This window comes from Nannospalax galili, unplaced genomic scaffold (genome assembly GCF_000622305.1).
Source record: "Nannospalax galili isolate Female #2095 unplaced genomic scaffold, S.galili_v1.0 scaffold125, whole genome shotgun sequence".
NCBI classification, from domain to species: Eukaryota; Metazoa; Chordata; class Mammalia; order Rodentia; family Spalacidae; genus Nannospalax; species Nannospalax galili.
In genome coordinates this window covers 1388064-1401583 of record NW_008354705.1, presented here as the reverse complement: position 1 = coordinate 1401583, position 13520 = coordinate 1388064, and the positions used below count along the sequence as shown (strand labels likewise).

Sequence of the window (13520 nt, the reverse complement as noted above, 5' to 3'; positions counted from 1 at the left end):
AGAAATTTTGAACTGAAATATTTTCTGCTAATTTCACCTGTACTGACACAGCAATATCAAAACATATATAATAAATAAGCACACAAAACAGACTGTATAGTGAAAACATTATATTATAACATGCTTTCCAAACCAAATTATTAAAATTAATATTTAAATCTGAACATAGTCTTTAAATTCTACATGCATAATTTGGAGTGGCTACACTACACGTTAAACACCTCAATACAGTCCTACTCACACTTCAGACCTTTAAACATCAACAGTCTATTAATTCAGCTATTACTACGGGACAAATTTGAATAGAGGTTGTAGGTCATTTTTAAGCTCACTTTCAGAGCACCAATCATTAACAATTATTTTTGCATTGTATTCACAAACACTGATACAATTTGTATATTTATATTAAAACAAACATTGTGTTTAAAATGAACGTGTATTAAAGTTTCAACTGATAATGTAAGGTTTTATGCCAATCTGCTTATTAAACAGTCTATTTAGAAAGTATCTAAATCCACTTTTCGGTGATTTGTTCCATCAATATTCTCTGGTACCTTTTCAAATTGTCAGAATTATGTTTTCAAAGAGCGGAATAGTCAAATTCCAGTCCATACAGCTTATAAATATTTTACATCTAACATACACACAGCTTTACAGTTCATGCGGTAGGCAATGTCTAAAAAATCAGGTACTAAATCTCAAAAACATTTAAATATCTATTTAAACACAGTGTCTTCTAGATCTGTTTTGTAAGAAAAGTAATCTGTAAACATCTTTACCTTTAGTTCATGCTTTGCCATTTGCTGTGGTCACTGGGGAAGAAGTATGACTTTATAACCACTTGTGAAGTGGGTCCATCTTTGCAAAAATATTACATTCCATGGGTAAAGAACAAGTCTTAGTATTACCATGTGGTACAAATTCGTGAAATCAATTTCTGTATTTAAAAACATAAAACAAAGACTACTAAACAGTCCCAAACTGTTGTAGTTAAATATTCTAAATACGAGCTAACAGGACTACACTAAAAATGTCCAAAAATAAGGCCTCTGAAATAAATATTTCCATTCTTTAAAAAAAGACATAATAAATGTACATCACATGGTCAGTGTGCATATAAAAGTCATCAGTTCAAACCATTCTGGATGAAGTGTCCGAAGTAAAATGACCTAGGTTTTGCTTCTGTCGGCGTCCTCTGTTGTTTTTGGGGCATTTTCTGTTGCATGAAAATAAAGATAAAAAGAACACTTTGTTAAGGATATTTCAACTGGGTCTAAGTAACAACAAAGCACACATAGAGCCACACTACACACAGTTGCGTGGAGAGGGAACAAGAACTGTTCAGTTAAAGATAAGATGAGGACAAACGTCATGGCAGGTTGGTAAATCTGCTATAGAGCTGGGGTCAGGAGGGATAATACATGTAAATTAGGAACAGACACAAGCAAAACTCATTCCCAGTGCCCACACTACTGCACACACATCCCTGAGAGGCAAGGCCGCCCCTGTGACCTGGCAACTCCCCAGCTCCAATGACTGATCACAGAAGAGAGCTCTGACAGTAGAAAAGACCTTGACCTGAGGGCTTTTCCTGAGCATTACGGCACCACCAAAATACCAAGAAAACCTTGGGTGAAGGAGGAAGCCAAGTCGTTCTGGGCTAAACCTAAGATAAGAATGTACTGTTGATCCACTGACTTTGGACAATGATCCAAAGGAGTTTCTGCAACTGGCCAGGGTATACCATAGTTAAAGAGGACACTGGGACTCTGCAGGTGAGATAATCCTTGACTCTGCTCTCATACTACAATAAACGTGCCCCTGCTGTGGTATAAACCTCACCTAGTATAGCTACTCTCCTCCCCACCCACTAACTGCAAGATCAGTTCTTGCAAGGTGCTATGCTATGTAGAGTGAAGGAGCTGGTAGGAATGCTGATAATTTTCGAGTTCAGACCTTACTAATAACTACCAATATAAACTGAGTTTTCCTCGGTAGAAAGAAAGTCTCATAATGAGTGTTCCTACGCCAACATTCCACATTTTTATTTAATTTCAAAGAGGACTGCTTTGCCTTAACTTAAAAGCCTTAATGACATGCTCTCACTTTATACATGGTTTTCAAAAGATTTTCTCTCACTAATCCTCATAAAAATAGCTTGATACAGACAGAGCCCGAATCCTATCTATTTCACAAATGAGGAAATTGGTTGAGAGGTCAAGCAACTCTTTTTGACTATCACTAACCCACTATGACTTGGAGAAGCTCCAACTTCCTGGGACCAAGGTTTTCTCTTCTATAAAATAGAATTTGGCTGAGACAGTGTTTGAGATCCCTGCCAAGCTGTCATTCTAGAACTCAAAAAAACATAAAAGATTCCAAGGATAAAAGAAGGAAACATGACTCATAGATAAGTGGGTCAGTAGGAACATCCTTTTAAAGGGAGATTCCTCACAAGCAACAGCCACCACAGATGAACAGCTGTCCCCTGATGGAGGACATGGGACAGGCACGCCTTAAAAATTCAATGGTGGTTAAGTCCAAGTACATAAATCAGCACAATATTCCAAATACAAGACAGCAAGCCATCCACGGCAGGGGTGGAGGGAGATGGGATATAAGATAAAGATGGGCTTCAAGGACAAAACTGTAAAGGATGCACCAGGATGACCCTTCAGTCACAGACCGTAGGCAGTGAAGGCTGAGCCACTGTACTATTTAAGAAGCTGTGAAGCCACCAAAAGGACCTAGGCTACAAAGTCAACAGTGCCAACATAAAAAACATATGCCAGGTAATTTAAACCTACTGAGTGAAGGTTACAGCACACTGAGAACATACAGTGAGGTAAAAGGCAGGGGCTTGCCCAGCTCTATGACCTTGAGCAGCATACTTCTCAACTCAGGATTTCAGTTTCTTTGGATCGCCAAAGAGCTGGATGCCACCAGGCTTCTCAGGACCTCCAACATCCTTGGATCTTCAAGGAGAGTCTCCAAAGTCTTCTCTTCCTTTTACCACTTGCTTTCACCTTCCACATGACTTGGTACCCTACTCTGCTTTCCCCTATGAATGTCCTAAATGGTCTCCCCTTAACTAGCTCAACAAATCCTGCACACAACCTTTCAAATAATGCTGTGGGAAAATATATAACAAGTCTCTCCTCAGCTCAAAATCCTGAAACCTCAAAACCCAGTCTGAACCCTGGCCCCATGCAATGGTCACACTTAGAGGACCTATTTCCCAACATAACACAACAGGGCCCTTCCTGCCTCTTCATGGTTCAGTGGTAAGAGGAATGATTCAAGAATCAAACAGCACTGAATCCAAACCCAGGCACTTTTAGTCATTAGCCGGATGACCACAGGCAAAGAGTTAACCTCTGAGCTTGCATGAAATGGCCACAGCCGGCCCGCCCTCTGTTGATTTTTTTTTTCCTATCTTCTTTTCCTGTTGTCACTATTTGTTATGCCATAATGTCCCTTCTTTGATCTGCTGCCCAACTTTATACTCTGTGGTCTTGCCTACAGGCAGATCATCTGTTCTGAGATAAAGCACACTGACTTTAGTGCTGAAACTTCATGAAAAATATCACTTACTCAGAGAACCTTTTTCTATCATTTCTAGATTTATTACTTTAGCTCCAGGGGGCTGGGACTATGAAGGTCTAGCTTTACCCAGATTTTGGATAGATGGGCTATACATCCAATATGGCCTGCCAATATCTACTTGACACATTACTGAGTGAGAGTTACAGCACACTGAGAACACACAGTGAGGTAAAAGGCAGGATTAGGAGCTGTTAAAGGGGCTTGCCCAGCTCTATGACCTTGGGCAACATACTAAACGTAATAAAAAGTGCTGTCAAAAATAAAACCATTTATCATATATTAGAAGATCTCCTTGACACACACACAATTGACAGTAAATGAATGTTTTTCAAACCAGGAAGAAATATGTGTCAGACTACACTGAAGAGTCCCAGCAGAATGCCCCGAACTTCTGCTCCTGTCTTTTCTTCTTTCTCGCTGCTTCTGACCTCCCTTAAGACTCAGTTCTGATGCTCCATGAACATTATCTTTACACTCTCCTCCTTTTTCTTTTTTTTTCTGGCAGAGAGTCAATTGTGTGTGTGTCAAGGAAGTCTTCTAATATATGATAAATGGTTTTATTTTTGACAGCACTTTTTATTACTTACCATTATAATCTAGAATACAAAATAAAGCAATGATGTAGTCAGAAAAGTAGCTATCTTTAAACTTACAATTCTTTCCTTTCTTGATATACTCACTATAAGCATAAAACATCACAATTCTGTAAGATTTAAAGCATTGCCGCGTGGCTCCTCTGTGAATAGAAAGAAAATTCTAGAAACTCTGCTACAACCATTGTCCAAGAGTGTTCATAATACACAGCTCCGTGATCCCAAAATTCCTTCATTTTGTTGACTGTTGTAACCCCCTCCACCTATAGGCCAGATCTGCCCCTGGCCATGAGAAGGAGTTCTTGTCCTTTTTTTTTTTTTTGGTCTTTCTGAAGCAACAGCAAGACCAGGGGAGGTTAGATCCATGTGGAAATGGCACTGAACACACCCTGGGATTTTCCCTGATGGATCAGTAGGCATCAGCCCGTCTCAGTGAGTGTGCTTTAAGGCTGTTCACTAATTTACAGCTGCCAGCATCTAGAGGTGTCACTCTAAGGTCATTACCTACCTTGTTATGCACATGACGATTGCTACTATAATGGCGATCTGTACGGCTCCAATAATGGCTGCGATGAGAACATGAGTGAGCTTCTGCCGGCTGGGCACCACATACAGAATGCTAAAGTCTGTCTTTTCACAGTGCTGTCCAGTGTAACCAGATTCACATCTGAAGGGGAAACATGATGCCCATGAGATCTACATGTTAAATACTATATTTTTATTGATCCTTTGAGAATTTCATATATGCACACAATTTGCATTTTGATCATTTAATGCCCCCATTCCCTCTCCCACATTCATGTCCTTTTGTTTGTTTGTTTGTTTGTTTGTTTGTTTGTTTTTTTAAAAAAAATTCAGTGAGAGATGTGATGACTTAGCTGTTAAAAGCACTGGCTGTTCTTGCAAAGGACCCACGTTCAGTTCCCAACACCCAGAGAGTGGCTAACAACCATCCATAATAACCATAACTTCAGTTCCAAGGGATCTGACACCCTCTTCTGACCTCCACAAGCACTGCACAACACAGGTGCACTTACACACATGCAGGCAAAACACTCATACACATAAAATTAAAATAATTAAAAAATTTAAATAACTCTCTAAGCCAATTTGTGCTGCCCATATACATATGAATGCAAGGCCATCCACTGGAGAATGGTCAGCCTACTAGAGACCATACCCCTAAAGAAAATCAAATCTCCTTCTCCTGCTGGTATTAGCTGTCAATAGGTCCTCTTCTAAGGTAGGGGCTCCTAAGCCTCTCCTCACGCCATAAGGAAAGGCTGACTGGCCTGATCTTGTGCAGGTCTTGTACAGGTGGCCACAGGTGCTGTGAGTGCAGTGGTCTTGTCATGGCCAGAATACACTACTTCACCCTGGTCCTCCCTGACCTCTGGTTCTTACAATCTTCCCACCCCCTTCTTCTGTGACGTTCCCTGAGCCTTGGGGGCAGGGGGTGAGATAGATGTCCCATTTATGGCTGAGTACTCCACAGACATTTAAGAATTACATTTTTTTTAGACAAAAGTCTCACTATATACACTAGACTGTCCTAGAACTCTTGATTCCCCTGACTCTACCTCTAAGTACTGAGATTATAAGTGTGCACCACCATGCCTGATGGAAAATGCAAAATTTTATACTCTCAGATATACATAAAGAATAAAAAGATACAATGTACTAAATACAAAAGAACAACAAAATTTAAACAGGAATAGAAAAATCACTTCACTGCCATCTGAAAAATAAATGCCATTTTGACACGTCTTGTGTGGTGCCGTCAGTGATCCAAGCTAAATCACATCAATCTTGAAGTTACTAAACTGACTGTATCACTATCTTTTTAAACTAGACTCACAGTATTCCAACCAGGACTATAACAGAACTAACTTATCTGTTTCCCATTCTCAGATACATCAGTTTCCCAACTTCCATATTTATAAGTAAGGTATGATAAATGTCTTGTGAATAGATACTTTTCCATTTAGAGTTTTTTTTAGGGTATCTGGGAATGTGATTATTGAAAAAACAAGAATAAACACTTTCAATTCTACAGGCATAGTGCCAAATTATATTCAACACACCTTTCAGTGTGAGCAGCATAAACATTTAATATGCAAGGGAATGTGAAGATAAGTTATTAAACAGAGCAAGGCAGTTGAGTGGATGCTAATCTTAGAAATTATCTAATTCCAATTAAAAGTAAATATAAAGACACTACCATCAGTTGATGGTAATAATTTGATGGGGAAACACTTAAGATATTTAACAGGAGATTCATATTTTAAGCTGACAGAGTGATATGCATAAATTAGCAAGACTTCAGTAGGGACTGATGAGTAAAGTGCATGAAGTGTACGGGCAGTGTGTGTTCACTGCTGCCCCACACCTGTGCTAAGGGATTTGAAGCAGCATTTTATAAATAACAACAGGAAAGGAGTCTGTGTACAAGGCAGCAGGGGAAGGCAGGATGATGTGGGTTTGTATACCCAGTCCTTGGGGCTCCTGGACAACGGCCAGGAAGTCCTACAGTAGGTTCTCAGTCTTGGAACTGACAAGAGTGAGACATATGCACAAGGTCATGGACTAGACATAAACCCACAAGTGATAGCCAACTGCTGTTTGACAAGGGTGCCAGGGCAATTCAATGGGGAGATATGGTCCCCAGAGCCAAGAGGCTGAGAACCTGTTACATGCAGAAGAATGAAGATGATCCTCCTCCTCAGAGCATGCCCCTGAATTGACTCAAAGTGGATCACAGATCTGAATGTCGGCACTAAAGCTACAAACCCTTAGGAAAAAACAGATGTAAATTTTCATGACCTTAGAATGAACAGTAATTCCTTAGTGATGACACTAAAAGCAAAAAACAACTGCAACAACATGATAGGCTAAACAAAATAAAAATTCAGATCTTTTATTCATAGGGACGTTATCAAGTGAAAAGACAGCCTATAAAAAAGGAAAATAAAAAGTACAAATTACATAGTGGATAAGAAACATAACAAATAAGGAGCTAGAGAAATGGATCAGCCGGTAAAAATGCTCAGCTTCAAAAGCCTGACCCCTGGAACCTATGTAAAAGGCCTGAAACAGTGACTCACACCTGTAACCCCAGAACTCCTACAGGAAGATGGGAAATGGGAGGTAGAGGCAGGAGAACTGCCTGGAAGCTAGCCTGGAATACACAACAGTGCAGAAACAAGACAGACTCCGCCTCAACAAGGTGGAAGGCAAGAACGGGCTCCCAGAAGTTACACACACACAAACACACACACACACACACACACACACCACACACTTTTTTAATAGAACAAATAATAAAAAGAACACCCCACCCCATGAAAAAAAAAAACTGCCCGATGTTTAAGAAAAGGGCAAAGGATCTATTTAGACATTTACCCAGAGAAGATACACAAACAGGCAGTAAGAGTCCGGCGGCCCGTGCCTGTAACACCAGCACTCAGGAGGCCGATGGAGATTTGGAGTTCACAAGCACAAGACCCTGTCTCAAAAAAAACAAAACAAACAAACAAAAAAAAACCTCACACAAAAACTCAGGCCAGCACCACTCAAAACAGTCAGAAACATGTATACAGATGCAACCAGCAGCTGGACTTAAACTTGTGATATTATTCACACAACATGTTACCAAGCCATAAAGAGGAACAAAGGGCAGGTGTGTAAATATAATGCTGATGAGGCTTAAAAACAGCATTCCATGAGAAAGAAGTGAGACATGAAAAAGCACACATTACATCACCCCATTTATATCAAATGTTCAGGAGGAGTGACTCGGAGAGACAGAAAATAGATCACTGGCTGCCTAGGGCAGGCAGATACAAAGGTTTGGGAGTAACGGGAAAAAGATATGAGATTTCTTTTTGAGGTGATAAAAATGTGCTACAATTGACTGCAGCAGTAGTGTATTAAAGCCACTGGATTGGAAAGGAGAGGGAGGAAGGAGGACAGAATGAGAGAGAGAAAGAGAGAGAAGAGGAGGGAGGGGACAGAAAAGAGATGGAGGGAGGGTGAGAGGGAGGGAGGGGAAGAAGGGGAGGGAGGGAGGAGCGAGGGGATGGAAGAAAGGGGGGAGAAGGTGGAGAGGGGATAGAGAAAGGGAAGGAGAAGATAACGGAAAGGGGAAGAAGAGGGGATAGAGAGAGCACTGACACAGAAAGAAATCTCCATAAAATAAAATCAAACAAGTCATTTCAAAGGAGCAGTTACTACTGTTATTAAACTCAGGGGAACTTCCTTTCGTTGGTCCTCATTTAAAGAGGGTACCTTCTAATACTGAGAATATCATTCTCAATAACACAGCAGCATAAATCCAATACCATAATGAAGTCCCATGGGACTTTTAAAATAATGTCCTTCATGGTAGGCTAATGGCCCAAAGTCAAAGTCAGTAAAATCAAAACAGCTCCAGAGAGAGCTATAACAATACCCTATGTGGAGCTGATAGCTCAGCTTAATTCGAAGATTAAAATCAGAATATCAAAAAGGACCTTTGGGCCACATATCACTGAAGAAACTCCCTCTGGATATTACTTTCTGCAACTGACTTTCACACTCTCCAAATATCTAGAGTATTAAGTTCTAAGGCACCTTTTCTTCTGGGGTTCAGCCCAAATCCCCCCGACTATAACCACTACCATCACCCCACTCAGCCTCCACAGATACTCTCCTTCACTCCCGTGACTTCAGTGTGATTCTTTCACTCATTATTGAGCACACTTACAGAGCACCTGCCAGGTTTCAGGTACTATTGCAGAAAACATTTGGGAGTCATAGAAACAAAAGAGCAGGCTCTCCAGGGTGTGGAGATATTTAATGGGTAAAGTGTTCGCCGTATCTGAGCTCAGATTCCCAGAACCCACATAAAGACAGACATGGTAGTGTGCTCCTGTGGGGAGATGGGAAGGAGGCAGAGATGGGAAAATTCCCAGAAGCTGTGAGCCAGTTTGTCTGGCCTACGTGGCAGTGAACACGTGACCTTGTCTCAAATGAGGTGGAAGGCGAACACAAGGACCTCCACATGTGCACCACGGCACTCACGTGCCCACACTCATATATACACATAAAGATTAAAAAATAACTTTTTGTTTTTGTGTTTTGAGACACAGTCTCCCTGTAGCCCTAGCTGGCCTGGAACTCTCTACATAGACTAGGCTGGCCTAGAACTCACTGAGATATGCCTTCCTTTGCCTCCCGAGTGCTGACATTAAAGGCATGTGCCACCACACCAGACAAAAAGTAATTTTTTTTTTTTCTAAAAAGAACTTACCCTCTTCCAGGCCAGATGGGGCTATAGGGAGACCTGTCTTTTAAAAAAAAAAAAAAAATTTTTTTTTTTTTTTTAAAAAAAAACTTCCCCCCTTCCGGGGAGAGGGGGGGTTAGGGGGGACTGTTTTTTAAAAAAAAAAAAAAAAAAAAAAAAAAAAAGAGCTTACCTCTAGTGAGAATCAAAAGGCATAAGTAAAATAAACGGTCATGTTAAAAGGCAGTATGTGTGCACACATGCACACATATAGGGAGGTGAGGCTGGACTAGGGACACAGTGGTAACTGTGACAGTGATGAAATTTCTATATTCTGAAATAGAGAGCCAAGGAGACTTCCCAACTAAGTAGATATGGGGAACCTAAGAAAGAGTCAAAGATGTTCCAGAAGTACTTTGTCTGAGCAACTCTGAAAAAATGATGCCAGCATCTACCAAAATGGAAAAAAATGCAAGTGGAGCCAGGGGAAACGGAAGGGAAAGGGACAGTTTCGGTCCTGCTGAGATTCAGCCAGGTATCCACTGAAAATGTAAAGAAGGTAAAGGGAGGAGTCTCAGATTCAACAGGAAGGACTGGGACCTGTGTAAATTAGGAGCCACATAGCTGTGTCTGCAAAGTCCAGAGATTGGATAGAATTGCTGAGGAAGTGCGAAGAGTACTAGCCTGAACTGCGGTGCACTGCAACATGGGAAGACCAGGCAGCATGCCAAGGCTGACTGTCCAGCCAGGCAGGAGAAGAATGAGTATCACACAGGAGGGAGCCACCAAATCTTACCAAATGCCACTGACTAGTTAAAGGTTTATTTAACACGACAGATTGACCACTGACTTTACCAATGCAAACAGACTCTATAGGGGGCTGAAGACCAAAACTTACTGGAGTGGTTTCAAGAGAGATCAGAAATGGGAACTGGAGAAAAATAAAGACAACTCTCAAGTTCTTCCACAAAAGGAAGGAACGTGCTAATGGAAATCAGATGGGATTTCTAACAGAAGAAACTGAAGTATAATGTATTTATAAACATGGAAAATATATTTATATCAAGATATGGAGGAAAAAGGAGAAAAGAAAATTGCTGGCAGGTGCTCATGACAGGCTGTAGACTCTCCACATTGCTGCAGTTTTCTCAGTGAGTCTGGAAAAGCCTCATCAGTTGACAGAGAGGATGAGGGCAAGTGCTGACTGAGTACTCTCTGAGGAGAAGGGTAAAGGTATACAGGAGGGAGCCTGGCAGGGGAGTAGGAAGATGCGTGGGCTTGAGTTCAATGACTGACTACAGACTGAGGAAGGCACACATGAAGTGACACAGCTTGGTTGTGTTTCCTGACTGCAGCCATGCTCAGTGATGTGGTGGTTTGGGAAGCTGGAATGAAACAAAACTGCAGTTTCGTCAAGTGAGCATGACACAGTGTGAAAGAGGCAGAGGCAGGGGATCAACTACAGCGAATGATCTGGCATCTGGGGTGTGAAGGCCACTGAACAGGTGAGGCCTAGTTGGTAGAAGGACTGCTACATAGAAACTAGACGGGACATGCTAGAGGTAAATCACCCCCAAGCCTACTTCTTCAACCTGCATCTCCCATGAGCTCTTAAACCAAGTATCTCCACCAGCTTAAATGAATATCCACAGGCATGGTAGACCAGCATGTTACACTGGACACATCAAATCCCCCAAACCTCTTCACTCCTCCCAGGGTATTTCCTATTCAGTTTTGCCCTAACCGGACACCTAGGAGTCTCTGCTCTTCCTCCACTTTCCTCCACCACTGCTATGCTCTTGTCCTCAAACCCACTGGTCACCAGCATCTATGGATTCAGCTACTTTATTATTTCTACTATCCATGTACTTATCTCCAGCACAACTGCATTATTCAGTCCCACTTTGAGTCCTTCTACTTTCCACAGTGCTACCAGAGCGTTTCCAGATCTTACCACATCACAGCTACTTGATAGCCAGTTACAGGTTTTCATGTCTTTAAAATGAAGTCTACATTCATGGGATGGCACAAATATTCCTGTAAAACTTGACCCTTCCCCTCTGGCAATGTCTCCTACACCTTATAGCCTGGGGGGCCTTTTCTGAAACCCCAAATCATCTCATGCACGTGTATGTTTGACAGTATTTTCATATTGTATTATAGTTACTTACTATTTTTTGAAGACAAGATCCCTGAATCCCTGTCATATGTCAGTTTAACAATCTACTGCCAGAGAGAATTTGGTATATAAAGAATAAACTAGTTTATTCTGTCATATGTAAGTTTAACAACCCAGTGCCAGAGAGAATTTAATGTAAAATAAACAAGTACATCAATGGTGGGAAAACATTAGATTTTAATCTACTAATAGGATTGTGGCTGAAGGTTGTTCGTCCCTGGCTACTAGTACAGGTACATGATATTTTGACTTAATTCTTATAGACACTGTAAATATCCAAGAGAAAGATGAGCTGCTGCTTTCTAGGAATAATAAATGTATAAGAAAGACATTCTTTAAGATTTAAGAAATTCCTCTGATCTGGTGACGATCAAAAAGTTGATAATTGTCACAATATTTAAAAATACATTTACTAAAGATCTACTGTTAAGAAACATTAATTATTAGTCTTTTCTTTAAACCCTGTAAAACTTGGAACTTGGTTTATGACAAAGAATTGTTATCTTTTAATCACATCGTACCCTATAAGACTTCTGTTTAAGGCCCTGATGCATTCCTGAGCCTGTTGGCCTGGGGCAGTAGAGCTCCTCTCCCTTAACGCTGATTCTTTTAAACTAGCTAACCTGAAAAGACTGTGAGGTCAGACCTCAGCCAATGGGGTAAAGACACAGTTCTCCTGCATTAGGGATAAAAGCCTACCATGCTTCCAGGTCCTGTGTGTGCTTGATGGATCTGACTGACCACAAAGCACCCTTTTGCAAAAGTAAAATCTGCCTTGCCATGTTACTTTCACTCTGTCTGCACATGTTCTTTGGGTGGTATTGATGGGGTCCTTGGATTTTATTTTTAACACTACTGGGCTAGGTCCTATAGTAAGTACTGGAAAGGCAGTGTTACCAAAATGGGAGTCCCTGATGTAATGGGCTTATAGTTTCATATCAATTGCTATTTATTAAATATGTGCTACATACTAAATGCTGACGTTTAAGCACTTTATATACACTATGCCTGTCCCAGTTCTGTTCTGGTTTTTTGCACTGTTGCACTGTTACTGTTCTGTTTTGTTTCCATGGGTTTTGTTTGTTTTGAGACAGCATCTCACTATGCAGGTCTGGCTGGTCTGGAATTTACCATGTAGCCCAGATTGATGTTGAATTATCTTCCTGCCTCACTTCCCAAGAGCTGGGATTACGGACATACACCACCACACCCAGCTCCGTGTAGGTATCTTGAAAGATGCCCTATCCTAAAAAGACAAGTCCATTTCTACAAAGATAGTTATACCACTGTGGAACAAAGGTAAAGAATCCACCATGGGATTTGCTTTCTAACTTGGTCCATCTTCTTTTAGACAGTTGCTGTTTTTTCAGTGGGAAAAAAAGGATACAAAGAGGTTAGCTCCTTCAAAGAGGAGGAGGAGAATGTTCAGCCAGGAGAAAGGCAATGGTTTAACAAAGCCATTCAACCATTAACACTTAGCAGCGCTTGCTTTGCCTTTCATCTTTATGCAGGAGGCGAGGAGAAAATAATCAGTAAGAAGTAGAGGGCCCAGGAGACTTCAGGACCAATCGTTTCTTGTTACTTCTTGGAAAATGAGTCATTGCCCTGTGGACTGATAGAACAAAAGTAAAACGTAACACCTCCCTATGTTTTGATGTTCTGACTGAAAGAGGGAAACAGATTCTGGTGTCCAACACCCAGATGAGGCAGTGACTGGAATGACAGCAAAGTCCCACCACCTCGTCTGTGGAAACTTGGCCTGGCTAACCAGACCAAGCTGAGGCAGAGCAGGGACTCCAACAGCAGTAAGAACACACACAACACAGCAAAAAGCACTGAGATCCTGGAAGTGTGCACTGGGAAACTTGAGATCTAGTTT

At 41.1% G+C, this 13520-nt stretch overlaps 1 protein-coding gene across 1 annotated transcript in view; it reads right to left on the bottom strand.

Moving 5' to 3' along the window:
- Window positions 1-95: 95 nt before the first annotated feature.
- The window catches only part of Tmeff1 (transmembrane protein with EGF like and two follistatin like domains 1), an 81976-nt gene continuing 68551 nt past the window's right edge, over window positions 96-13520 (bottom strand). The window contains exons 9-10 of the mRNA XM_008851904.2: window positions 4708-4866; window positions 96-1216 (exon numbers count right to left, since the gene is read on the bottom strand). Of these exons, the coding sequence (XP_008850126.1) occupies window positions 1132-1216; window positions 4708-4866 (244 nt within the window). The 3' untranslated portion in view covers window positions 96-1131. The remainder of the gene's footprint in view (window positions 1217-4707; window positions 4867-13520) is intronic.